This window comes from Pteropus medius, unplaced genomic scaffold, assembly GCF_902729225.1.
Source record: "Pteropus medius unplaced genomic scaffold, Ma_sr-lr_union100, whole genome shotgun sequence".
Taxonomy (NCBI): domain Eukaryota; kingdom Metazoa; phylum Chordata; class Mammalia; order Chiroptera; family Pteropodidae; genus Pteropus; species Pteropus medius.
Window position 1 is genome coordinate 18,416,207 of NW_024340849.1, and position 26,953 is coordinate 18,443,159.

General features: G+C 46.9%; 1 protein-coding gene across 7 annotated transcripts in view; it reads left to right on the forward strand.

Moving 5' to 3' along the window:
* The window catches only part of MYO5B (myosin VB), a 308,110-nt gene that overhangs the window by 167,276 nt on the left and 113,881 nt on the right, over positions 1-26,953 (forward strand). For 5 of the 7 annotated variants that reach the window (XM_039841649.1, XM_039841646.1, XM_039841647.1 and 2 more), the window contains exons 6-11: positions 6,080-6,223; positions 7,766-7,847; positions 13,222-13,329; positions 17,172-17,281; positions 22,445-22,710; positions 23,247-23,351. In XM_039841649.1, the coding sequence (XP_039697583.1) occupies positions 6,080-6,223; positions 7,766-7,847; positions 13,222-13,329; positions 17,172-17,281; positions 22,445-22,710; positions 23,247-23,351 (815 nt within the window). The remainder of the gene's footprint in view (positions 1-6,079; positions 6,224-7,765; positions 7,848-13,221; positions 13,330-17,171; positions 17,282-22,444; positions 22,711-23,246; positions 23,352-26,953) is intronic. The other 2 variants (XM_039841648.1, XM_039841653.1) reach the window with 1 other exon arrangement.

The following is a 26,953-nucleotide window of genomic DNA, read 5'->3' on the forward strand; positions in this document are numbered from 1 at the left end:
TGTGTTTGAGTTCCTGCTTTGATAATGCTTTTTAAATGACAGTGGTCTAAAATGATCTAATGTTTTCAGTGTCCATTATGGCCTGAGTAGGCTGGTGGACTGCTGGGGAGGCAGGGCGCTTTGGCATGGGAGAAACATGAGCGCAATAACTACACCACAAAGTACACAAGATGTGGTGCAGTTGCTAAAGTCTGAAGGAGGAATGTATATACGCGAACCGACCTAATCTTGCACGATGTTGTGTAAATAAACACTACAGTAGTTTTGGCTCAGAACATTAAATTTCTACCTTGTGCAGCTGGTACTTGGGAAACTATGTAAGTCCTGAAGTCTCATTCTGTCGTGTACAGAATTTTGTCATCCTAGAGACTATCCCTTGAGCTGTTCTTACATGTTATATTTGAGAGAAATCTTGGATATAAACGTGGAATGGAATAATTATAGCCAGGGAGTAGTCTGTGTGGGGTTAGAAAAAGAGTTGCCAAGCAAAGAAAGAGAGCCTTTTGCACCTCTAAATCTCCTTTCCACAAATTTGGAGTCTAGCTGGACCCTCGTGTCAGGAAGCCCAGTCAGCTTTGTGGTTCCTCAGAGGCTTACAGCCAACACAAGGCCTGTCTTAATCAGGCGACAGCTGATTACTGATTGCCCTGCCTCTGTCCTGGGGAAGGATGGACCTCCCGATGAAGCAATCAGTTATGGTCGTGTCATTATCTCATTGTTAGCACAGCCCAGCAACTGAAGGCACTCCTGGAGAGACCGAGTTGGGGGTGGTCTGAGGAGGCAGCATTCCCAGTGGGCTGTGCTAAGTGGCAGTTGTTTGAATTAAAAGTGACTTGAGGATGGATTGGGCTGATGTATTGTCAGGGCCAGAGCGCTCTAATCCTGTTCTGTGTAAGAGCTTGTCAGCATCCCGGGAGGGACTGACTCACAGTCTGCACTGATTGGTAATCAAGAGACCGTTAAAGCAGGAACAGAACCGAAGTCCAGGCCAGGAGAGTCCCGTGATTCTTGGGGGTGACCGGAGTCTGCTGGCATACAACTGTGGAAGCCACAGAGACTCCCCCCATCCTAGGAGAGAGAAAGAAGGCTAGTGTTTCAGTGGATAGAAACTAAGACCAGTAACCCTGTAATATTTCAGGGCTTGACTTTTTTTTTTTTAAGATGAAGAAAGCCAACAACTGTTAACCAATTCATGTAAGAATCTGCCCCCGGGCACCTCCCTGATCCCATCTCCTCTGGTTTCCTCTCACACTTCAGCATGCTCTAGCCACTTCGCACTTGCCCGTTCTCTCACATGGCCTCTCCCTTGGCCCATGCCGTATCCTTAAGTAGAATCCCTGCTCCTTCCCCACTGGTAAAAGTCTACGTACCCGTTAAGATCCACGTCACTTGTTACTTCGTAAAGCCTTTTCATTCTGCTGGCCATGGCCAATTGCTCCCTTCTCTCTGTTTCCAAACTACTCGGTATAGACTTTGTTACTGTATATGCCAGTAATTTGGAATTACTTGTTCCAGTCCATTTTCGTTTTACTACATATTTGTGTATCCACAAACCACAGAGAATGTTGTCGTATATAAATGGTGTCATAGTCTTATCAACCATTTTGTAACTTGCTTTTCACCCAACATTTAAAAAAGTTTATCCGTGAATCACGCTATAGTTTACTTAGTTGAACAGCTTTATAGTATTCCCTTGTATGAATATATCACATTTTATTTATTCTCTCTATTGGTAGACATTTAGGTTATATATATATATTTTTTTATTGTCAAATACAGTCCACATTGGACATTCTTGTGCATACTTGTACACTTATGTGAGTTCCTCTAGGTAGTATCTAGAAGGAGAGTTGATGAATTGTTAAGTACACGTATGTTCAGTTTTACTGGATATGCTCAGTTATTCTTCAGAAAGTTTGTTCCTGTTTACATTTAAACCAGCAGTGAATGAGAGTTCCTTCCCCCCCACACACACACATTATCATTTCATAGTATCAAAGTTCTTGGTTATTGCCACTCTGGGCTGTCATTTTAGTCTGCATTTCTCTAATTACCGCTGAAGCGGATTATCTTTTTCTGATGTTTATTGGTTATATGAGTTTCTTCTGTAAATTTCCTGCTTATATCATTTGCTTATTTTCCAAATTTTAACTATTTGTATCATATCTGCCTCTTTTGTTGTACTATGGAGTCAGTGATGGTCAAAGCCTGGGTTTTTATCATCTGTAACAATTGGACTTGCTTTCCTCATGCATCAAAATGTTTCCTAAGTCAGTAACCAGAAAAATCTAGCACAGGTTTAAAAAATGAAGAACTGCATGTAGGCTCTTCACACACACACAGAAGTTGGAAGTTCTTCATCCCCAGAGCAGAGTTTATGGGTTTGGTGGTAATAACACAAACCACTTCTTTCCTTCGGAGGTACCATTATATTCTTCCAAAATACATCACTTCATATTACATCGCTTCTCAAGGCAGCCTAGAGAGGTCGGGAGGGTAGATCTTTCAACAGTGATCTTCAGACCTTGGGGCGAGGTTTCCCTCAGCTATTACAGGGAATGATCTCAGGTATGGTAAAAGCTCTGTTGCCATTTCACAAATTACAAACTTCGGATTTTTTGAAATTTTGGTATGGAGACTTGTTGAAGCTTGATTGTCCTTTAGAATTTTCCACAAACTAGCCTTTGCCAATTGCATCCTCGCGATGTTGTTAACATGTTTCTTTGTCCTCTGTATTTCCTGTAAAAGGGTAGTACAAATCAGAGGTCTAATTTTTTTTTTCTTAAGAAAACCAAGAATCTTTTATCGGCAGTATTACGTGTTTTCATCAAGAGGCATAGCCGATCTGGCTGTCTTTTTGTGCTATCAAGCAGCCACTGATTATGTCTAGATCTATTAATTTATCAGGAGTTACACAATGGTGATATTCTCATCCTCCTACATTTATTTATGAACTAAGTCTAGGAAGAGGAACTTCTCTTCACCATCTAGTTACCCTGATAGAGTTTGCACAGGAAAGTTAGGGTAGATGTTTGATTTCTTACTAGTTTTCAGAGTAATGAGATGGTTCCCTACCATTCCTCTGAGATGCCATTTTCCTCTCTTTTTTCCTAAAAAGATAAAAGCGAGGGTTAATGTCACTTTGTCTTATTCCTTTGATTGGACCTGGCTATTTGAGATGTGAGAAGCTCCCCACATGTGTGGCAGCTCCTGGCTAGTGAGTGGTTTGGAGAATTGGAAAAGGATTATGAAACTGGCAGGATGAACACAGGCTTTGGACTCAGACATATCTGAATTTATATCTTGGCGTTGCCGCTTCCCAGCCACGTGGCTCTGAGCATGGTTCTTATCCTTTCTGGGCCTAAGTTTTCCCGTCGGTATGATGAAAGTTCATAACGCCTGCCTCTTGGGATTCTTGTCAGGATTAAAGGACACTGAAAGGCCAGCCCAGTCCCTGGCTTACGATGGGAGCCTGGGAAAGCAATCGCTTTTACCAATATTTAGGGAACACAGCCCCTCCTTGCCATCTTCCAAACAGAATTGGCTCACTAAAGTATGATGGCGGCTTGTTGTGTGGTGTCTTGAAGGATCAGATCTCTCTGTGGCAGAGGAGTGGGTGCCTGGAGGCCTCTGCCGAGATGATGAGGTGGGTGGATACTGAGGTGCTTGAGTCCCAATCTCCCTTGACCAGAGGGAGCTTCTGACATAGACTATTCTGATTAGTCATCTCTTCGAGAGTCAGACAGCTTGGCTGGGCTCTAGCCCGTCCTGACCTTGGGCTGTTCCATGCTCTAAGATGCCCTCAGAGCAACTCAACATGACAAAGTTACACTTTCTCCCACTTCTCTGCCAGGGAAACATTATATGTGATGCATTGGGTGCTTTATACACTTTAAACGCAAAAGGAAAAAGTATATTTTGCAACCCCAACTGGAGAATTTAGGGCAGTAGAGTACCAAGTGACCTTTGAGGACAAGGACTCCAAAACTCTCATTTCGCAAGAAAGAAAACTGAAAGCCAGGTTCATTTACTCTTCAGTTCACTCAAATATTTTTGAATGCCTACCATGTGCCGTGCTTGTGGGTAGGTGCTGGAGATCCCGTGCTGACGTCCAGTCCCCACTCATGGAGACGAGGGCGATAGCTCATGGAGGACGGGGTGGGGGACACAAGGGGGAGGTAGAGGCCTGGGCGGGAGCATGTAGCAGGAGGAAACTTCTTGAAGAAACAGCATTTAAGCTGAAAGTGAAAGAAAGAGGAGGAGCCAGCCAGGTGAAGGGAGCCATGAGAAGAGAGTGTACCCCGAAGGAGGAAACTTGGGTGGAGGGCAGAGGGAGCACAGGGATTTTGAGGAAGAAAAATGAGCTCAGGACTATTTGAGAGTGGAGACCAAGGGCAAGAGAGGCAAGGCTGGGCCAGATCCCACGGGGCCTCATAAGCTGTGCCGAGGGTTTGAAACTTCATCTCAGTGGGCGGTGGAAGCCATTAATGCATTTTACCCAAAGGAGTGGAATAATCAAGTGTGCATTTTAGAAGAAATCCTGGTGGTCAGGTGGGAGTTGACAATGAGAAGAATGGGAGCAGGGAGGCCTGTGGAGACAGGCCACTGAAGTGTCCAGGAAAGAGACAGTGATGGCTTGGGCTTAGGCTTGTGGCAGGAAGACAGAGCGGTGGGAAGATGTGTGGCACATTTGGGACAGCACAGCAGGTATACTTGGAAGATGAGTGGATATGTAGAGCTCACGCCACCCTGGGCTAAGTAGCTTCCTTGGTGTGGAGCTAGGCGTAGGTTCCTGTGAATGAATGGTTGCATGACTCAAGGCCTCGCTTTACTCCTCTCAAAAATAGGAGTGGTGATAGTTTTCCTCATCAAGACTTAACAGGCCATTTTCATGAGTATATGTCGATTTTTTGACCCTTTAAACGGTAGCGATTGGCTTTCAGCTGGTCTGTTGCCCTGTTAGTAACAGATATGAGCTGAGCCTTACGTCATTCTCGGATGTCAGGAGATACTGATAGTTCTATGGCTTGGATTTGGCTGGGAGGGGTGGAGGGTAGATTGGGATTTGGGGTTTTCTTTCAAACTCTTTGTGCCTTAAATTTCCTAGACAATCAAAAACTTATAGTGGATATTTTTCTAGCGCTTTAACCACCTAAAAAGTAAACCATATGAAAGGGATTAAAATAGTAATGTATTCATTACCAATCCACTGGCAATGTGTTGTTTTAGAGAAAGTGAATATTCACTGGGACCAGTCATTTAGCCACTCATTTTTTAAATTATCATCAAGTATTTTGAACTGGTCCCCTGCAGCTACGTAAGACATGGTACCAAGAGAGTGATGGCTTCCTGATTTGTCCTAATGATGAGGTGTGGAGGGGTGGTGGTTGATTTTTTGTCTCTTTCTTGGAAGGACCATTTATTTGACCACTTAGTCATGGAGATCCTATCAAAGTGGAGAAAGCATCGGAGAGTTTATTTTTCTCACCAAAGGCTCAGAGCTGTTGAGTATTGGCATTGGTTTGGTGGCTCAAGGGCATTACAGCAGTGGTCTCTGTGATTCCGTAGACCTTTCTCTCGTGGTCTCAAGGTGATTGCTGTAGCTGTAGCCATTGCGTGTGCATTCAAGGCAGGAAAAAGGAAGAAGTGAGGAAGGACAATGGGGTGCACCTTCCAGCTGTTTAGTCCCTTTTAAAGAGCCAACCAATGGCTGGACAAACACGATATGTATTCATTAAATGCTTATAAGGATATCATTTCAATAAAGTCCTCAAGACCCAGATTTTCCGAAGAAACTTAGAGAAACTCAGGGACCTCAGGAACTCTGACCCCTAGCCCCGAGCTAAGTGCTTAGAAATATATTTAAAAGGAAAAAGCTCATCAAGCAACTCATTACTCTCACTGGCTGTTTTTAGGAGTAAAGGAGGCAGGCAAATGAAGTTTTGTTTTGTTTCCGCTTGGCCCACTGCCATCCCAGTAGCAGAAAGATTCTGAGAGGAGGAAAGAGGGAGAGAGTGGAGATGCTGCCACGTGAAATTAAGAAAATTCGTTTCTCACACCTCTCGTTTGTTTGCAACAGGCCATCGGAAATGCTAAAACCACTCGCAATGACAACAGCAGCCGTTTTGGAAAGTATATTCAGATCGGCTTTGACAAAAGGTACCACATCATTGGGGCCAACATGAGGACCTACCTGCTGGAGAAGTCCAGAGTGGTCTTTCAGGTGAGTGGTGTGACCGAGGTGGTTTTGTATTTTTTCCTCATGGATGATGTTTGTTTCCTCCCGACCCATTCCCTGTGCCCAAGGAGCAACGCAGCTTTTGAGCCCGGAATTGGATATGCCTGTTCTTTTGGTTTTCTTTATTTTCTTTCATCAATAAGTGTTTAAGTGCTCCAGGTATCGTGCCTGAAAAATCTTTTACCAGTTCTGTTGTTTTCAGTGGGTATTGTTTTTGGAGTCGATCAGCAGACATACTGAGTGCCTGTTACGTGTTAGCCTGTGCGGGACACCGACGAGGCAGTGAAGAATAAGATGACCCTGTTCCTTGTGGATTTCAGAGTCATTCTCAAGGGAATGTCATATGGTGTCCATGGGTTTCAGCTTTCCCCAGGAACCTTCTTATTTGGTGGGTTATAAAAGGAAGAAAAAACCTACTCGGCCACCTCGTTTTCTTTCCGAATACACGGGGTTCCCGCTTCCCACCCGACTCGGTTCTTCACTGCTCCGGCCTCACCTTCCGTTTCCTCTGCCCCACGTGCTCTTTCGCTTGTCGGTGCCCTCTGCCTCCTCCACCCTGGCCTCTGGTGGCGGTCGCTGCAGCTCGCCACCCGAGCGTGGTCCTCCCCCAGTGGAACCGAGATGCTGGTGTGTGCCGTGGTGCGAGCCGGCTCCACGCTCTTCCCCCGGGTCAGGTGGCTTCTCAGCCTTGACATCTCAGCTGCATTCAAAGGGGACATCAAAAGAAAGTGTCAGCTGTTTTTTCTCCATGGTGCCTGTCTCCATGCTAATGCTTACCAAATATCCAAAGAATTTTCTAACCAGCTTTATTGTTTTCTCTTTTTTCTGCCCAGCTTTCTATCGACCTCCCAGGTTGGGTGTGACAACCCCACACCCTTCATTTCGCTGTAGCAAGGCAAACAGCCTGCTGTGCTGGGTGCGGGTTGGGGTGCTGGCCACGGCGCTGGCCAGATGCTTCACCGAACAGCCCTGGAGCATTCCCTTTCTTTGCCCTCTTTGCTCAGGCCTCCTGAAGGCCCCTCCCCCTGATGACGGCCAGCTTAAGCAAGTCTGGCCCAGACGCTCACTCTTCAGTCCTCTCTCAGTCGTGGACCTTTCCTGGCTGCCCAGCCTGATGCGATGGGCAAGGGCATAGCTTTTACTTAGTTCCAAGCCTCCCAGAGGAGAAAGGGAGCCCACACCAGGGAAATAACAGTCCGTGCAACATTAGCCCAGCAGCGCAGCCCTCTGAATAAGTGTGCGTTGATTGATGGACCCACTGTTTGTGGAATAGCAATGATGTTCTTTATAGGAGGAAAAAGAAAATGCATGTTTTCTCTTAAGAGGTAAAAATCCTCAGGTTGGAAGAAGGCCTCATAATAGTGAATGGAAAATCTGGAGGTGGGAGTTGAAAGGGGCAGAGGTGTGGAGGAATACGGCAGGAAAAGTCTTGACCTCTGTCACCCAGAGCACCTCGGGTCAGAATGGCTGAGGGGACAGTCTTAGAGGGGTCACTGCCCTAAAACTTTAACTTTGTTCCTCCTTCAGGCGGATGACGAGAGGAATTACCACATCTTTTACCAGCTCTGTGCTGCTGCCAGTCTTCCGGAATTTAAAGAGCTCGCACTCAGTAAGTCGACGGTGCGGGCCGGTCCTCTGGGTGGGCTGTGGCAGCAGGTGGTAATCTGGGTGCTCTGCTCAAAGCCAGGTGTCATGGCTTCTTGTCTCTGCTCCGCCCCTCCTGTGGGCACGTCCCCTAGACCTCTTTGAGCTTCGCTGCCCAGTTAGTAAAATGGGGTTAATTGTACCCAGGCTGCCGGCCACAGAATGTGCTTGAGAAGATAAGAGGCAGGGAGGGGAACAATGCCTGCGGAGCATAAAAGAATTTTCAAGCATTGTTCTTTTGAAGAATGTTTCCACTTTCGATATAAGAAATGTGTCCGAACCATGAGGATCTAGATTTAACTAATGTTCATTGCTTAATTGTGGTAAGCCCATTTTAAGCCATATTTAAGGACTGAGACACAGAAAAAGAAGGAAGGGAGAGAGAGGATAAAGCCAGAATAAAGTGGGAATGGCCTGAGAGGCACATAGATAAAGCCTGAGCCTCACGCGGGAGATGGTAAGAGAGGAGCTTGGAATGAGTTTGAAACTGGACTGCTGAGAGTTAGTGAGCCACAGTTCTCTGATTTCTCCTGCACAGGCAGAAAGTATGTGACACACTTATAGCCACCAAGACAGAGCCAGTGGGTTGTCACCTTGTTGCTCCCATCAAATAAAAAGACAGCCTTTCATTGAGTCCCAATCACCCTTGTGTCTGCTAATCTGTTTGCCTAGGGACCTTAGCAAGTGTAGTTTGCCTTGAGATTGTTGACTTGGAGCCAGTGGAGTTGCCAGCCAGGACCAAGCAAGGGGAGTGAGCAGACTTTCGTTCTTGTGACCATAGCAATGTAGCACCTCTCCTTGGGGCCTGGCCATCTCCCTCCTATGCACAGGGCCTTTGTCATGGAATATTGACTGACTCCTGACACTGAGTCCTCAAAGTCGTCCCCTGACAAATGTGTGAGATAAGGACAAGCCTGGGGGCCACACAGCATCTTGTGTTTGCAAAGCATCTTGTCCGTGGTCTGTCATCTGTATGGGGAGGTCCAGTACTAGCAGATGTTGTGAAGAGTTGGGTGTCTAGACGGAGGTTGGTTGGTCTTTGTGCATCTTGGAGAAAAATAGGCTTCTGAACCTTTGCTGTCCTGGACTCAAACCCTGGCCGTCTTTCAGGGCTCAGTTCCAGGTCTGCTTCTGACCACTCCAGTTATGCTCCCAGGTGCTAAAATACATCCAACTGGTTCAAACCTCGGTCTGCCCTCTTAACTCTGCTTTACTCGCTTATGTATGAATTCCTCTAGCATTACATGCCTGTGCCACGCAATTTAGCATTGGTTGCTTCATCTATCAAACCCTACACAGGCAGTGTTAGGCACTGGGGATGCAGCATTGAACACAACAGTTGCGGGTTCTGCCCTCACTTAGCTTACTGTCAATCACAGTACGGAGTGATAAGGGTATGCTGAGTGAGGCATGGCGGAGGAGGATCAGAAGGTTCCTAGGGGAAGTAGTATGTAAATTGGGGCCCAAGGAGGAAGCCCAAGAGGGCGTCTGTTATGCTGGTTGTGTGCTGTACTCTAGTTCAGTGCTTGCAAGTGAAATCATCAATAAGGACAAGGAGTGACTGTTATAAGCCGATTTGGTGAGCACTGCCTTGAGCGAGCACCCAGAGGCTCTAATGTTGGGTTATAGTCAAAAGTGACCAGCCAGGAAGGCAAGCCACATTGAGGGCCACTGCCATCTTCCTCTCTCCTTCCTAGAGAGGGAATACAGACTCAGCTGGGCTTTTCAGGGCTAACCTGCAGAAGATGAGAAATTTTTTTCTAAGGTCAGTTGTATAGAAAATGAACAAATACTGGCAAGATCCAGCTGGCTGTATTTAGACCATTTGTCACAAATGTGACTTTATGGTAATAGGGAAGAAATCTTCCTAATTTTTTTGCATTAATATGAGTGTATTGAAGTGAAAAATTACTCATCCTTATTCCGTGTGTCTGCAAGGTGGAGATGCCTTGGGCCCCCAGTGGAGCAGTTGGAAACTATCCAATTCAATCAATGTCTTGCACTCTTGTACCTCCGTGTGCCTTCTGACAGCATCTTGGAGCGAAGCGAAGAGCTTTGATAAGCTCTTATGCTTGGGCGTGAGGCTGCCTTCAGCCTCGCCGGTGGGTTAGGCTGTGAGCCCGGAAGCCTGACAGGCAGTTCCACTGACAGCACTGGTCGAAGAGCTGGAAATGTCAAATAAATGAAGGACTAGTGACTGTTTAGACTGCCTTGCCTTCCCCTTTTCTTCACCTAAAATGTGCTGTTCGAATGCACAGAAGTTTCGTTAAGACCCCTTGGTCCAGCAGGGGTTGTGTGTTTGTCTGAGAGTGGGGGAACAGATTCGCATCCAGTCACCCACATTTTCCTCTGCCCTGTTGTTGGTGGTCTATTGCATTAAATCGACCTCATGACATTTTTAAAAGAGTCCAGCGAATAATTTGTTACATTGTAAATAAATGGTGATAAAAAGAGGTATGGTGGGCCCATATTCCCTTAAATACAGCCTTCAGGTAATGAGGAATAAATACTTACTTTTTCATTCCATATGTGTATTGATACAGTTTTATGAGCAGACTCTCTTGCCTTGCACAGGTTGGAGCATAGCCTCCCCGGGTGAACCGCAGGCCCTCGGCCATGGTCTTGGTGGTCCACGGCCATAATCACCGAGTTCATGCCCCCTCTGTGGTCTGTGCACTGCCTGATCCAATGTCTGCTCGTTGTGCCAGTTAATAGGAGATTTTGTGGTGTGTTTCTCCTTGGCAATTCTAAATAAAGAGAGACCCAAACTGCAGGACAAGAAAAGTTGTTCTGGGATGGGATGGTCAGTGACAGCATCGAGGCCTGAAAGCAGAACTCAGATCCAGACAGGCTCAGCAGATGGGGGAATGTCTGTGAGGATGTCTGTCTCATTAAGAGGGGTGTAGACGGCGACGCTGACAGACGTGATTACAAACCTTAAGGCAGATGGAAGGGAGGTGATGATTATGATTGGGTTCAAATAATTTAGTAGAGAATGCTGCGATCGACCCCAAGGGCCACTGCAGAGCTGATCCTCAGCCAGAGGAAGGTACCAGCGGGGCCTGAGCTTGGGAACTGGAAGCAGGCAAGGTGGTGTGATCTGTCTTGCTCAGAACTTCAGGCCGTAGGGCCCTGGCTGTTGACAACCAAGGGTCTTTGATAGATGCTGAAAATGCCTCCTCCCTTCCAGTATGGAGGTCTGCGGTCATCCTCTGGAGTTGCAGGTAACTATCTTTCTGGTGTGTTCAGGTGATAACTTTTTTGATAATGAGTTGGGTTATGTTTATGGTAAGCCATGGGATGCCATAGATAAATAACCATCTTTTCAATCGGTGATCAAGTAATGGGCTCCCAGGCCTGGGTGAACCCTGGGTGGACCTGGGCAACCCGTTAAGCCCTGTGTCCCTTAGTTTGCCTGTCAGAAAAATGGGAGTAAACAATACATTCAGCCTTCTCCATGTAGGCACTGTGAATGGTCAGAGGAGGTGTTTCGAAAGGTGAGCGTAAAGAGAAATAAGAATTGGTGCTTTTAAGCCTTTGCCACTGTTACTTTGCATCAGAGCTCTCAGGGCGAGTAGATAGGAATGAGCTGAACATGCCACCTTCACAAAGACCTAAAGTGATTTCCTTCATCAAAACTCACTTTTTATATGCCCGTGAGTGAACTCAGGGCTGATGTCCTGCCTCTCCCAGTCCATGTGCCTCCCGTCATCAGAGCGTGTGTGAGCTATTTCCTCCAGGAAGCCTTCCTTTCCTGCAGTACGACTGACATTTGGCTGTCCATGTGGGCGGATGTGTTGCCTGATGCTTACAGCTCAGGCTGTGTGAGACTTGAGTCTGGGACAGAGCTGTCCCCCTTCCCAGCTGAGCCTGGCAGCAAGGCCTTGATCAGCCCGAGGGACTGATGGAGTTCAGCATTGCTTGGAGCACAGGATGCCAGGTGGGAAATGGGGAGAGACCAAGAAGGTGAAGTAGGCAGGGCCACTGAAGGCATGAATGGGGGTAGAGCTGAAGAATGACAGCAAGGAAGCTGGTGTATCTGGTACAAAGAGATGGGGAAGGAAGGACCAGCCATGAGTGGCAGGAGGAGGCCACTTTACGAAAGGTCTAGGAGGCTCTTTTGGGGCGTTTGACTTTTGCCTTGAGGGTAGTGGCAGGAGAAGGTCTCTAAAAGGCTTTAAATAGGGGAGCAGTGTGATCAGAGTTAGCAGTAGTTTGAAGAGATGGGAGCAGAAACAGGGAGACTGGTTTGGTCTTTTGCAACAGTCCCTAGACAACACATGCTGAAGGTCAGACCCAGGGCAGTGGCAGTCACAATGGAGGAAGGAAAGAGACTCAAATTCCTAGGTCAAATTGGAAAATCAAGGTGTTGAAGGAGAACTGGAAGTTGCAGTGAAGCTTCATCTAAGCACGTTTAACTGATGCTGATGTGTGTTCACGCTCAGGTCAAGGGGAGGTACTTTAACTGGTGTTCTCAGAGGAGAAGAAAAACCAGTGTCAAATTCTGACATCTTGTCAAAATTAAATAGTGTACACTTAGAAATACCAAGTGCTGGGCAGGGTCGTACCATACAAAGTACTATATTACGTGGACTATTTAAGCAATTTTCAGGGGGTAATTTTGATTGTGTGCATTTGTTGCCTTAAATACTGACTTCCAAGCCCTGCAGTGAGGATACTAGCCAGAGCCCGTTGCATATTCTCCCTCTGCTAAGGTTGGCCCTGACTTCTAAGAGAGAACTGGGGCCCCTGATCACCAGCTGTCCCCAGGCTGGTGACGGGAGGAACGAAGCTGGGGGATGAGAGCAAACATAAGAGGGTTTCAACCTGCAGTTGTCCATGTACCTGTAGAGCTCAAGGGTGCCCCAATTTGGTAAAACAAACAAATGAACAAAAATGCCACGTCACTGCACCTCATTTATCAAATGAGGTTGTCATACAGATTATTAAAGATCGTGGAAGCCTGTGATTCCAGGGCAGGTATGCATTTTACTTGTGTATATTAGATCCTTTCTAAAAACAAGTCTGTAGTGAATCCAAATATGAAGTGAACTATCCACGACTTATTTATCTTTTACGTTCACATGATTTTCATATCATAGTTTTACACGAATACAGCAACTCCTTCCGTCAGTGTAGTATAATTTTCCGTCTTGCTATTCAGTTCTCCCATTTGCCTCTGTCAATAAAGATCGTTTTTAAAAGGTTCCACATCCAGCTGGGAATAAGCTCTGGCCGGGGGCAGTTTGCTGCGGGAGTGGAACTCCTCATGAGTCACTATCTGCAGGGGATGAAGCTTCTCTCCAGTGTCTCATGCCTCACCTCCTTGCCTTCCACAGCGTGCGCGGAGGACTTTTTCTATACATCGCAGGGAGGAGACACATCCATCGAGGGTGTGGATGATGCTGAGGACTTCGAGAAGACTCGACAAGCCTTCACACTCCTTGGTAAGGAGCTTGGGAATGGAGGGTTGATTTCACGGAGAGGAGAAAAGCATAGCCATGTTCCACTTGGCTTGTACACCTTCTTCCTTGGTGACTGTCTCTGTGATCTTTTATTCTGTCTCACCCCTTGGGCTCCAGTGCTTAAGGCTTAGAGCTTTGTCGACCTTTCCTAAAAATAAGGATTTGAGACTTGCTCGCTCAGGCACTACGGGATATCCCTTTTCACTCCCTCAAGCCTCCAAAGCCAGTGGAGGAAAACCAAGAAGAGCCATATCTCTTTGTGCTGTGGTCTGAGCTCAGAGGCAGTGTGTTCTAGCAAAAAGAACACGCCTTTGGGACCAAACCACTCATGTACCCCAATCATGAGTTCTGAGTTAGAAGACTGTAAGGTCTGGTAGCTCTGATGTACATAGTGTTTCTGTTATTGCTGTTTCTATATAGAACTTAGGACTGGATTCCTTAAAACAAGATCTCTCTGTTCTTCTGAGGCATAAAAGTTAGTACAGCCGGAGAAAATCACCCCCTCTCCCCTGCCACTTTTGAGGGAGAAGAGCCTCAAGTGGTAAGATGGACGATGAGCCTTTCTTAATTGGGAAATTGGTTAATTCCTAGGACCCGCGGTCAGAAAAAGCAAAGCTTGGAAAGTCATCCTGAAAGCCACAGAGTGGCTCAGGGTGGCCTTTGTGTTGTCCTCAAGCCCCTTTCTTGACAGAGACAGACATTTGGCTTCTGACTCATGTGACTAACCAACCCAGAGCAGCATTGCTTAGATTCTTTGGTGGGAATCAGGGAAGTTTTATCCAGCGTCCAAATAAAACATGGCCAACCAGGACATACCTTAATCCTTCTATAGGGAGGAAACTCGGACTTTGTGTGCTGAAATTCCCTTCTGTGGATAACTGGTGGATAGATATGGTCTGTCTCATGTACCCGTGAAATACCGGTCAGGGTACAGAAACCATGCTGGTGTTCCGACAGAGAAAAATTAACATAACTATTTGTTGACTAGAGCAGTAGTAGATGATTAACTATTAAATAGGGAATAAGAGGACTTTTGGGGTCCAGAAGTAGCAGGTGCAGAAGCACTATCTCTAGGGTGAGGAGGAACTGTTGCCTAGGAGATCCGCCCCCACCCCCGGGCTGAGAGTCTGAGCACCTCTAGGAGGACGTGGCCGCCCCAAGCTCAGGAGGCCAGCTGGTGGTGAAGCAACCTGCAGAGGTGTGGGCTAGCTCCGGTCTCTACAAGCGGCCTGCAGTTGCCCCAGGTTGTGGTGGGGCCGCACTTCTTCCAAGCAGCTGATCGTGTGGAGAACATGGCCTGGAACTCACCTGGGAGGCTGCAGTGCTCCCAAGATGAATAATGATAACTGTGGAGGGCCGGAACCAGGGACAAAGTGTCTTCTTGCTGTTGCCCTGCAAAGTCTACAGTGCCCTCTGTTGACCAAGGGTCACATTCCGCCAGCCGGCAAAGGGGAAATGAGTCCAGGGTCTCCTACAGTACCGCGAAGAAGGACAAAGAAGGACAGATTTGAAGCTGTGAGATAATAAAGTGGTAACTGCACCCTCGACTTCCCCAGCATTGCATAGCGTTTTCTTCTCCAGAGTTGGGGAGCAGGTTAGGAGGGGACTCTACATGGAGCAGGAGAGCATTCTGCCCAGTTCGTCAGAGGAGGGAGAAGGCCTCTGGCGGCCGCCCCTGCAGCACCGCTATGCACAGTGGGCACGAGCTGGCCCAAGGAGAAGGCTGTTCCCTCCACGGCTCTAAGGAGACTGAATGCTTTAATCACAAAGCAAATGGCATTTGTAAAATTATTTTAATAAGCCTTTATTCCCTCCTCTTTAATAAAGGTGTCCATTTTTTTTTGAGTCCAGGGATCGGCAAGCTTTTCCTTAAAGAACGAGATATTAAATATTTTGGATTTCGTGGGCCATACGGTTTCTGTAGCAATTACTCAGCTTTGCCATTGTAATGTCACAGTAGCCATAGATAAAATATAAATGAAGGGATGTGACAATTTTCTAATAAAACTTTAATTATAAAAATAGGCTGTGGGCTACAGGCCATAGGTTGCAAACCCTTGTTCTGCTCCTTCTGTTTTTTTTTGTTTTTTTGGTTTAGCTTCCCATAGCGAGGTACTGCTTATTCATGGAATCCCATATTAAGAAGGGACATTCTAGTCATTATAGTACAAGAATCTTAACACTTGTTAGGATTTAATATCTACTTCTTAAACTCCTACCATGACAGGGTGGTTTGGAAATTGACAGAGCAGTGGTTCCTAAGCATAAGTGAAAAAGAAAGGTGACCTGTCCCTTTGGCCCTGTGATGATTCCAGCACCCAGTTCCTGACTAGCACTTCTAATGGGACCTACTGGAGAGCCGGACACTCTGAGCTCTATTCAGAAGCCCGGCGCTTTGCTCCCTACGTAGGTGCACAGCCATTAGGCCTCGGCCTTGTCCTGGGTTTCAACTTTTGACTTTGATCTTTTTTTCTAGTCTCATTCAGTCACATTGAATCAAGATGTATGTCTAAATTCTTTGGCCTCTGGCTGGTTTTCTTTCTTTCTTTCTTTCTTTTGATTATTAGATTAAATGAAATCAGATATTTGAATAACACAAACATTTCACCTACAAGCGACACCTACAAGTATTTGCATCTGTGAAACAGTCACTAGTTCTGTCATTCTGTCCCTGATGTTTCTGAGCACCTACTGTGTGCCAGGTGCTGGGGATTTAATGATGAAGCAACAACAAAGATTCATTGTATTATTTTTTTTATTTTATTGTATATATTTTGGAAATATTATTTAATAAAGAAAAAGTAAATCCCTGCCCATGCGAAGCTTACATGGTAGTGGTCATCTAACAGTAAGTACTAAGTCTATAGTTAATTTGTCTGTTTCATGCTTGAGCTGTCCACTTTGTGGATTATCTGAATAAAATTGTTAATCGTAGCATGACATATTTTTATTTCCATTTATATAGATGTCACTGACTGAAGTTTTAGCCTAAGTATTGCCTTACAATTAAGTAGCTACAGCTGTGGAGGAATAACGGGGAACAGTTGTATTACTTCCTGAATTGAGCGGTGGGTTGACTGGTATTTATTAGAGTGTTCTGTAACTTTTTTTTTATATGTCTGAAATAGTTTGTAATTTAAAAAGAAATGATAATGCCTTGGAAGCTAAGTATGAACCATAAGAGATTATCCATGTCTTTGGTAACTTAGTTGTGTAAATAAATTTGGCAATAGGTATTTGCTGCCATGCTGGTTCCAGGGTAGGTACGCATGTGTTTAACTGTGACGGGGCGTTCGGTGTGGTGAACCAGCCCCCTCAGGGAGCAGCCAGGGGACAGCTGGCCATCCAGCCCGTCACAGCACTCCCAGAAGTGTCTCCTTCCCCTGTTGGCACCTTGGATGTGTGTCACAGATGTTTGCAGGATATTATGTTGGGAGAAAAATGACTGCAGATAAATGACCATTCTTATTAAACTCTTGAAAACATTCATAAAGCGTTTGGTTGAAATCAAATCCAAAATGAGTCTGCATGATTGCTGCCTCTCCTTTGCTCCTGGAGAAGGTAAAATGGTAGCGGGACCCATCTGCTTTGATCAGGACAATCAGAGTGAGGACATTTCTCTTTTAGTCGGGGGAGCCCCTTTGCCCTCTGAGCTGTTACTGTGAGTGGCAATTACCTGGTGAGGAGTTGGGATCATTTTAGAAGTCACTGGCCCAGAAAGGAAATTCAACCCTTTTTTTTAAGTCCTTAAAAAAGGTAAGATGCCCTTTCTATCCTACCATGGATATTGAGTGTCACTCATTCTTTTTTTTTTTCCCCCCCAGGAGTGAGAGAGTCCCATCAGATAAGCATTTTTAAGATAATTGCTTCTATCCTGCACCTTGGAAATGTGGAGATTCAGGCTGAGCGTGATGGTGAATCGTGTAGTATATCAGTAAGTTGCACACCAGCACCGGAGATAAAACGTACACAATTCACACTGTTCTTACAGTTTTATACAACTGAAATGTGTCTTTCCATTTAGAGGACATTCATAGGTTATTTATTCTTACCAGTAATGATTTCTCTTCCATCGCTGATAATTTCATAAAAGAATACATCTTTTCAAGTCAGCTGCCATCCAGTTTCTATCACTGAGAGCAGAGAATTTTGTGAGTATTTAATAAATTATTTTTGATGGTTTGATTTTTCAAGTACCCTGAGGTCCACGGAATTCTGATTAACCCATGAGTACTATCTGAGCTCCTGACTGAGGATCCTACTGGAAGGACATGAAGGGGTGTTGGTCACCGTACTTGGGACTGTCTCCAAGGGCCTGTAATCCAATTGGGGTAGACAAGACAGCTGACAACACTTGCCAAGATTTTGACAGCACGAGGCAGAACATTAAGTGTGTACATTGAGAGTAGGTACCAGGGCCGTAGTATAGACACAACTGTGGCAGCTCTGGTCATTCATGGCGTCGGGCAAAGTAACATGTATCAGTGAACCTGCAGTGGTTCATTATAGAGCTTTTTTGTGTCCACTTATCACTAAGTCCTAGGAGATGCAAAGTATGATTCTTATTCCAAAGGACTTAGAATTTAAATAACTGATGTTGGGAAAAGACAGAAAACAATGCTTCAGAATGTGAACGTGGGCACAATTCAATTGCTTTTTCAATTGAGCAGACATTTCTTCACTTCCTGTTGTTTAGGAGGTTAAGGGTTGGGGGCTGCCTAGGGTTGGGGGCTATCAGAAGTTAAAACTGGCCCTGCCTTTGTTGAAGAGGAAGGCCTGAACTGTAGCTGGCACCTGCAGAGCCGATCACCCTCCCCTCACTCCTGCCCCTTACAATTTCCCTAAAAGAGACATGGTCTTAGGTTTGGGAGGTCCCCTGGGCCATTCAGAGCTGCCACCATCCTCAGCCTGGCGTCTGCAGCCTCATGAGAGCTTTGAAGCTCACTTTGAAGGGAAAGAGGTCGGAGCTGGGCATTGTTAGGTGCTCCTGGATGTCGATGTGTATGTGCCTGAGTGTGGGGCAGGGGACAGGGATGAGGCTGGCAGTGGTGCTGCTGCGAGAGGGATTGGGGTGTCCAGAGGGGGACCTGTGTCTTGGCGGGGTGATGGATGGGCCTCCAGTGCAGGACCAACACCCTTCAGGCAGAGTCATTAGGACCAGTGAAGTCTTGTTCCTGGTGTCTTTCCCGTCATGGGAAAGTGTACAGAGTCCATTCCTCCCACATACACACCTCCATAAATGTCCCATGCTTCCTTAGGGCAGCCATCCTCTGCCAGCTGTCAGGGACAGGTGAGATTAGGAACATTTGAATTGAAAAACTCATGGTTCAGGCTGGTAAGATGCAGCAAAGGTGACATGTTCTTTTGGCCTCCACTCCACCCCTCCCCCAGTCCCCCTCGCCCCCAGGGTCACATTGCCCATCATGGATTCTTACAGCATCCATACTTCTGCTGCACGGCACTTAACATGGTTGTGATTTGTACACTTATTGTGATTTGCCTCACGAGACTCCAAAGTCTCTGAGGGCAGGGACTGTTTTGCTCATTATCGTATCACCAGTACCCAGTGCTTGGTAGGCACCCGAGAAGTAGGTGGGTGGATGATTGAGGCTCAGTGGCGATGCAAGTGTGGGTAGAGTGGACGAGCACATCTGAGACAGTGAGCGTGAGAACCAGAGCCAGTGAGTTCTTGGGCATCTGCGGTTGGGATGGGGTGAGACCAGGGGCTCTTGGAAAAGCCGGCGCTTGGGCTTTGTAAATGAGGTGTCTCTCTGATCCTGTGGCTGATCTTCCCCACCCAGCCTCTCATCCCTCAGGTGAGAAGGAATGTGTTGACTGGCATTATTTCAGCAGTGCCTGTTTTCCCCACTAGACGATAGGACTGTGTCTGCCGTGCTCACCACTCCAGCCCTGGCACACACTGGCACCCACTGAGCATTTGCGTAAAGACTGTATGCAGGTGGGAATATTGGAGGGCACTTGGGGAAAGTGGACAGAGGACATAGGTGGTGGCGAAAGGAGGGGAGGAAGGAGGATACCTGACAGACAGAGGTTTGGGTACCATGTGGCACAGCAGGCCCTTTCTCTTAGACATAAAAAGTCAGAGGGTTTTGAGGACAGGTACATGGTCTAGGCTAGTTTTAGATTGTTCTCCAGTTAGAGGCTGTGTCGAGAACTAATTGAGAGTGAGAACTCTTGAGTCAAGACTGCCGAGTTTCAGTCCTGGTTCTGCCCCTTACTGATAGTTACTTAACCTTTCAAGCTCTGTTTCCTCGTCAGGGGTGGTAGCACCGGCCTTAGCACGGGGCTCCCATGGTTGAGTTCTTGAGAGTTATCATTGTGGTTAAAGCCAGAGCAGATTTTACGAGCATCCTTCTCACTCACTTTCACAGGGTTAGAAGAACTAGAGCCCAGAAAGAGGAAACTCCTTCTCCAAGTTCATGAAGACAGTTAACAGCAGAGCTGAATCTGGACCCAAATCCAAATCCATTCCTCTACACCTCTGCCAGCCCTGCTTCGTCCCCCGGGCTGTCATTCCCTTGAGCTGGGTCTGTCCTCCCCTGGCCTTATGTCCCCACTAGTGCCTGGCAGAGTGCTCAAGAAATGCTTCACTAAATGGTTGCTAGTAGAGGTCCTTTTCTCAGATGCATTTCGGTTTACCCCTCGGGCACATAGGGTGGCTCTCCTACTGGAAGTGCCATCTATCCATGTGCAGCATTCCTTCTGCTCGCTAGTTTTTATTTTTAATTAAGTCATGAAAATGTGTTCTTTGACTGCCAGAGTTGCCTTGGAGATGCAACAACGTACAATTACTTGGACACCAGAGGCAATTTGTTTCTTGAATTTGGCAACATGGACCTGCAAACCTAATCTGCTACCTGTGATGCTGACCATTTTTAATGGATTTAGCATCATTTAATTAAGCTTAAATGTAATTGCATGATGTTAAATCAGTTTCAGTTAGCATCTTTAATCAACAGTCAGAGGTGGGTAACACAGGGCTAAGCTGCACCCCACTGCAGTGGGTGGGAACCCGTCCCGGGGTGATGATCACTCCCAGAACCGAGGGCCTTTCTCCACTGCATTTACCTGGGAGGTGCCGGGGAGGGAACGGAGCCTGTGGGCAGGCTCAGGTGCTATGTTTGTTGCTGCCAAGCCATTTACATGTCAGGGAATCCAGCTGCAATGCCCTGCCTGGCAATTAAGCATTTCTTGGAAATATGTCAGATGAACAAGTTGGACCCTTGCCACCTCTAATCTTGTTACCTGCCAAGCTATCCCCAGGCACTTCATTTTACCTTGTATAGCTTTCTGTTTGGGGGCAGGGGCTGGCAGGTTGGGAGTAGCTCCAGAGTGAAGGGCTTTTGGCCAGGGAAAGTAGCCCTGGTGTCCCCACCTGCTGAGCAAAAAGACAGGGGCCTCTCCACACCCACCCAGTCCAGGCTGATTCTCCTCCTGGGTTGGGTTAGGAGGCCTGGGCCACAGTCGGGGAGCCTCACTTCATTTTCCTCACCTGAAAAATAAGAAGGATTGGGTCAGAATGATAGTTCCCAGCATAGTTTCCTGGGAACCTTAACCAATTATAGGAAGATAAGGATATTTTGGTCAATTAAGTTCAGGAAATGCTCCATAAAATCTCTCTTGATACTTACAGGGCGCGTCAACCAACCAGTTCAGTTGTGTTTGATCCGGTGCCACCCTCCCCTCCTCTTCTGTTAAGTAAAACTAATTCATGATCTTTGTTAACTATTGCTTCACAAACTATACTTTGGAAAAACACCGGCCTTAATGAATTAGAGGGTCTTTCCTACTCTGGCATTCTGTTCTTTTGTAATTGTGTTTGTTTTGGGTAGATTTTAAATATCTGTTGGAGAAAAAAAATGGCCTGGGGATATTAAGCGGGAAATGTTAGGGATACCTGTTCATTTCATTAAACAAGCCCTTATTTAAATCCTATGATGCAACCTCATAAGAAAATGAATCCCACAAGCCATTTAGGGCCATTAGGAGGCTGCACATCATGTTCTAAAGGACTCCCTCTCAGCCTCGGAGTTAATAGCAGGCTCGTGGCCCAGTTATCAGCTTTCCCTGGCAGATTTAGATGAGGGAATGAATAATGGGGAGAGGAACTTGAGAGGAAAAGCAGGTTTTCCTTGGGGTGCCCTCAGCAAGAATTGTCCAAGAGACATCCGCATTCGGGTGAAATGAGAGAAGTCCCTGCAGGTGGTTTAGTGATCAGGGACTCAAAGGCCAGGTGGTATGATTGGTCGTTGGGGTGAATGAGGGTCAAGATGAAATGCAGCTGGATTCACTGGGTAGCAGGGCCCTGGGCACCTGGGTGAGACTTTGTGCTCTTCTGGGACTTGGCTTCTCACCTGTATAGGGAAAGGACTTAAGCTGGCGGAATTCCTAGTTTCCCCCACCCCCCAGCTCTAAGCAGGTGATATTATCAGTTACAGAGTTCCAGGCGATCTTCTTGGGTCAAAGTTTGTTGCATATTTTTTGCCATTTGTCCTAGCTTTCCACCTGGATTCACTTTTTCCCCCTGCAGCATCAGGTGCTTTAAGAATATGAAGTTTAATTGCACGTTATTTAATATCACTGAGCCAAGATGCGGGCGCTCGTCAGGTTGGGCTTGTCAATGAGGACGTCCCTCTGGGCTGTGGGTTAAGCGCTGCGTGTGGAACTCTGCAGGTGGAAACGGTGCATGCACTGGGTCTGCCGCCCTCCAGTGCCGTCCTCCTATGGCTTACCTGTTCCTCGGCTGTCGGTTCTCATTCCACGCCCTTCATTCGGGGAGCCCTCTCCTTCCAGTTACCCTGAACCAGAGGAGGGGACGGGAAAAGGAGGGTGGGTTTTTATTTTTTAAAGCTTTGATCATTCGGTCATTAGCGGGTGTGATGATCAGTTTGAGCGACTTTTTGGGCCCTCGTTGCCATTTCTACTTAGTGGTGTGAGACAGACTTCTGGAGCAGCAAGCAGCTGGGGATGAAATGGGGTTCTGGGGTGCTGGGGGTCCGACAGCAGAGGGGAGAGGGCACGGTGCTGGGCTTGTCCTCCACGCCCCTCCTGAACCGTCTCCCCGTGTCTCTTCCAGCCCCAGGATGAACACCTGAGTAACTTCTGCCAGCTGCTAGGGGTGGAGCACAATCAGATGGAGCACTGGCTGTGCCATCGCAAACTGGTCACCACCTCGGAGACGTACATCAAGCCCATGTCTCTGCAGCAGGTGGTCAACGCGCGCAACGCCCTGGCCAAGCACATCTACGCGCAGCTGTTCGGCTGGATCGTGGGCCACGTCAACAAGGCCCTGCACACCTCCCTCAAGCAGCACTCCTTCATCGGGGTCCTGGACATCTACGGGTGGGTTGGCCCACGCCCGTCCCGCTAACCCGTGGTGGGTGGCGTCTGCCCGCTGGCATTTTAGGAGCCAGCAAGGGCCTTGGGACTTCCTCAGTGGTTTTCAGCCAGGGAACGGTATTTTGGGTTGTCATAGAGCCTGCTGGGGTCACTACTGCCTCCTAGTGGCCTAAGGCCAGGGATGCTACATTATGGAGAACAGTCCCAAAGAAGAATGGGTCCTGTCCAAACACCAGAAACCCTGTGGACATCCGTTTTTCTACCTGCAAAGCAGGTCCAGAGAGGGAAATGTCTTGCCCAGCAACGACTGGAAGTTACTGTGGACTTAAATTCAGGTTTTGTATCTGTTATGTTTTATTTAAATCTACCATTCGGCCTTGTTCACCATATCACCAATCAAGGTGATTATTTTAATTTTGCCATAATTTTGCCTAGCGCTGCACAGGTTGTGTGGTGTGCGGTCATTCTCGAGTTTTCGTTTCCTCTCCGAATCTTAGCCTGATGGAGAAAACTGTTATTCATAACGACATGTTTTTCAGGGAGAGCCAGCACGGCATAGTGAAAAGTCTACCTGACGAGTTGTCAGGAGACCGGTATTTTGACTCGCTACTGTCACCAGCTCGTCGAATGACTGCAGATCACAGGTCCTTTCTGGGCTTTAGTTTCCATAGCTTGAAATGAAGTTTTGAGCCACAGTCCCTCTGAGGTTCTTTCCAGACCCTTATAGAATTGTTAGAAATTACGTGTACTGGACTGCACCCTCCCTCGCGCTTCCTTTATGATCGATGTCCTGCCCTCTTTAAGCTAATAATAGATTAAAGTCCTCCTGGATCTTTATATCATAGGAGCCATGGCTTCTGCCTTAAAATAGAAATTCGGACCCATAGAAGTGCAGAGTTGTGAGAACAGTGATGCCCTCGTGGAAGCAACTGCCCGGTGGGCCGATGATGAGCCGGTACTCGCCTTATGTTGAGGCCGTGGTTAAGGAGATGCCTCTCTAGAGGTGGCCACTCCCCGTGCCAAGATGGGCTGTCCTCGTGACATCTCTGCTGCTCTGGTTCATCATTGGGTTTCAAATTGAACCATGTCGCATGCTGGGGAGGTAACAGGAGAAGAAAGAAGCTCGATTTCTGGCGTCACAAAGGCCCCCGGAACGGGCTAAAGAGTTGTATTTGTGATACAAGGTGCACCGGAAGAAATTGTCGCGGGGTCAGTGGGAGGGTTCGGACACTTAGAGCTGATGAGTTTCAAGGCAGGAGAGGGCGAGCTCGTTGGCACAGTCGGGGAAAGCTTTATGTGGGAGGTGAGGTTTGAGCTGGATCTTTTAAAAGGAGGAAGTAGCACATGGGAGGCACCCAAGCAGAGTGTGAAAGGACACCTAGGTGATGGGGAATAAACAGTGGAGAGGCACCCTAGTGTGGGGAGCAGGAGAATGCGTTCTCTCCGAGAGCATCAGGGTTTTAGCTGAGGTGGGCAGGCTGCTGCTCCTTCTGGTCAGTCGAGTGCCTGTTTCGTGCTCAGCCTTTCTATTTGCTCTGGAGAGAGCATGGAAAGCTCTGTGCCCATCTGTCAGTAATTCTGGATTATTCTTTCCTCTGCGTGAAGATTTTCAGGTTATTGAGTTTCTCCAAAAACTGACCTTTTGTGTTACCTTCTGAAAGAGGACCCAGAGAAATTCAGGCTGTAGCATCTGACCCGATTGCTTGCATCTACCTGGGCATCTAATTTTACTGAGTTTTCGATTTGGGAAGATTAACATGCAGACTCGTTAGTTGCATGTACAAATATTTTGACTTCAGTGCTACTGATACATAAAACCTCATGCTTCAGCTCTGTTACAGTTGCAGACTGTTTCAGCCCTTCCAGACGTCCCCAGGGAAAGGCTTTTCTCATTGGTGAGGAGCCTCTGTGAGTTGGGCTCCTGGTATTGCTGAGTCTGGGCTCATGCAAACTGGGGTTTTGTGCTTCCATCTGTTATTTAATTTTTACAATTGAGTTTATCTTCTCTAAGGTCTTGTGACTGCCCAAAGGGGAGAGAGAGATTGCAGGGAAGGCTTGACAGTGGTTTGAAAGGAAGACTTGTCCATGGATAAGTGGGGATCCTGAGGACTCTGTCTCCTGTTTTTGGTGCCAGCTCCTGACCTGTGCATCTTCCTCATCTCAGAGTGGCCGCAGGTTCCTTCGGGAACATATGACAGCTTCCCAGTGAGAGCAGGGTCCCATTGCGGGACCAAGCAGCATAGAAAGGGCCATATTTGAGCCCTCTTGGGAATGTTCCTATTCTTTATACTTCCAGGCATGCTATACTGTTTTCTCTTTTTTTTAATTCCCGTTCTTTCTCAGAAGCTAATTTTCTTTTTCAAACTGTGTCATAAAGAAGTCATATTTAAAAAGTGATTCACTCTCCTCCCGGGGAGAGAAATGCCACGCACGCTTCCTCCTCCAGTATGCTCGGTGCCATGCCGAGTTCACACCCTATAAGCAGAGTTCATGACAACAAGTTAGACGCAAGGGGCGTTCAGAGTTGGCTGTGCTCCTGGGCCATTTGTTGCCAAGAAAGCTCTCAGAGACATTCTGTGAACATGCACGTGTGTGCTCTTCAACAGTCTGGCCTGCCTAGAAGTCATGATGTAAATTCGCACTGGCCTTGGTTCTTTTTTGGTTCGAGGGCATGGAAGGAACTCCTAGGAGATTAAAACCAAACACTTCACCACAGAAAAGCAGGTAACTTGAATCTGGGAGGTAGGTACTATCTCTGTTCCATCAGGTCAGCGACATCATTTCTTAATCCAGGAGAAAATAATGGAAATCTGGGATGACTTCTGTTGAGCTATTTTTTTGTCCTCTCCCTGTACCAATCAAGGTGTCTTTCTGTCTTTTTCTCTTTAGACTTCAGACCCCTTTCAGAAACCCACTGAACCTTTATCGTTCATGTGGTCATCCCTCGGTTACCTGGAAGTGGGCGTCACACGTGATACTCGACCTCTCTCGTCTAACCACCACCACACCATTTCAAACTAATTCCTGTCTTTAGGTTTTATTTATGATGTAACTGTGGGAAGTTATTCTCTCTAGGGAGCCTGCCATCCTTCATGGCATCAGAAAATTCCAGCATTACTTTTTATCTTTTTGAGTTTTCTACCCAAATCCCTGACCAGACACTGGAGAGGGAGAAGACCATTGTCTCACTCGTTTCTCAGCCCTACTATGGGGATACTTGGTACACATAGAAGATGCCCTTGGGATGACCTGAAGTCTTTGATTTTCTTATTCTTCCTTGTCACCTGTGAGCAGAAGGATGGCATGTGGAAGCTGGAGAGAATGGGAAGGGTGGTGGGGATGTGTTTCTGAATACATTAAACCCGTTCGTTAAGAGAGAAGGAATAAGGAGTTGTCTCTCTCATTAGGTTAAAAATATGCAAAACTAGCAAATAAAGATTGGAATTGCTGCCCTCTACCCCACACATAGGCACAAATTACTTCAGCTAGGATGAATTGTAGCCATTTGGGCGTTCCTGGCTCACCAAACTTGTTCTGGAGACAACTAAAAAGAGTTTTGTAGCGTAGACGAGCCACTCCAGATTTTTCTATAAATGTTTAAAATGTTATCATCAGAATCGGCAGTCACAGTGGATAAACACTCGCTTCCATATATATGTAAGCAAACAGTGCACGAGCCGGCATAACACACACGTCTCCCCTCATGCTGTTCTAACTGGTGGTTAGTTGAGATGGTAGGAAAAGGCTGGCAGAAGGGTGGCTTCCCTACACCTTGCTCCCCTGCCCCAGCTCCAAAAAAGTGCAAAGCAGGCAACTCCCAGAGCAAGTTAACCAAGTCAAGCCAAGGCTCTTTCCTTAACGAGGGATCTGTGAAGTGGCCTGCAGGGTATTTCTTATCAGGCAGGGGACAGAAATTAATAGGTGAGAGCCAGGCAGCTTTTGTCTGGAGTTTCCTTTTCATGTTGCATTAACCAGCGCTGGCCTCTATAGGCTTGATTAATTGCAACCATAAACCTTTATTGCTCTCTGCTCCTTGAGGCAACAAGAAAGAAATGGCTTCCTTTTGGGACAAACATGTTTATTTGTCTTTGACTTGAGCCTTCAAAATGCCGAGGTAGCAGGGGCTTTGGCTGTGACCAGCTTGTTCTTGAGGAAGATGTTTGGCCTAGGGGACTTTTGAAGCAAGGCAGGGTTACAGATTCCTGCGTGAGGAACCTGTGGGGAGGATGCTGAGGGAGGACAGGGA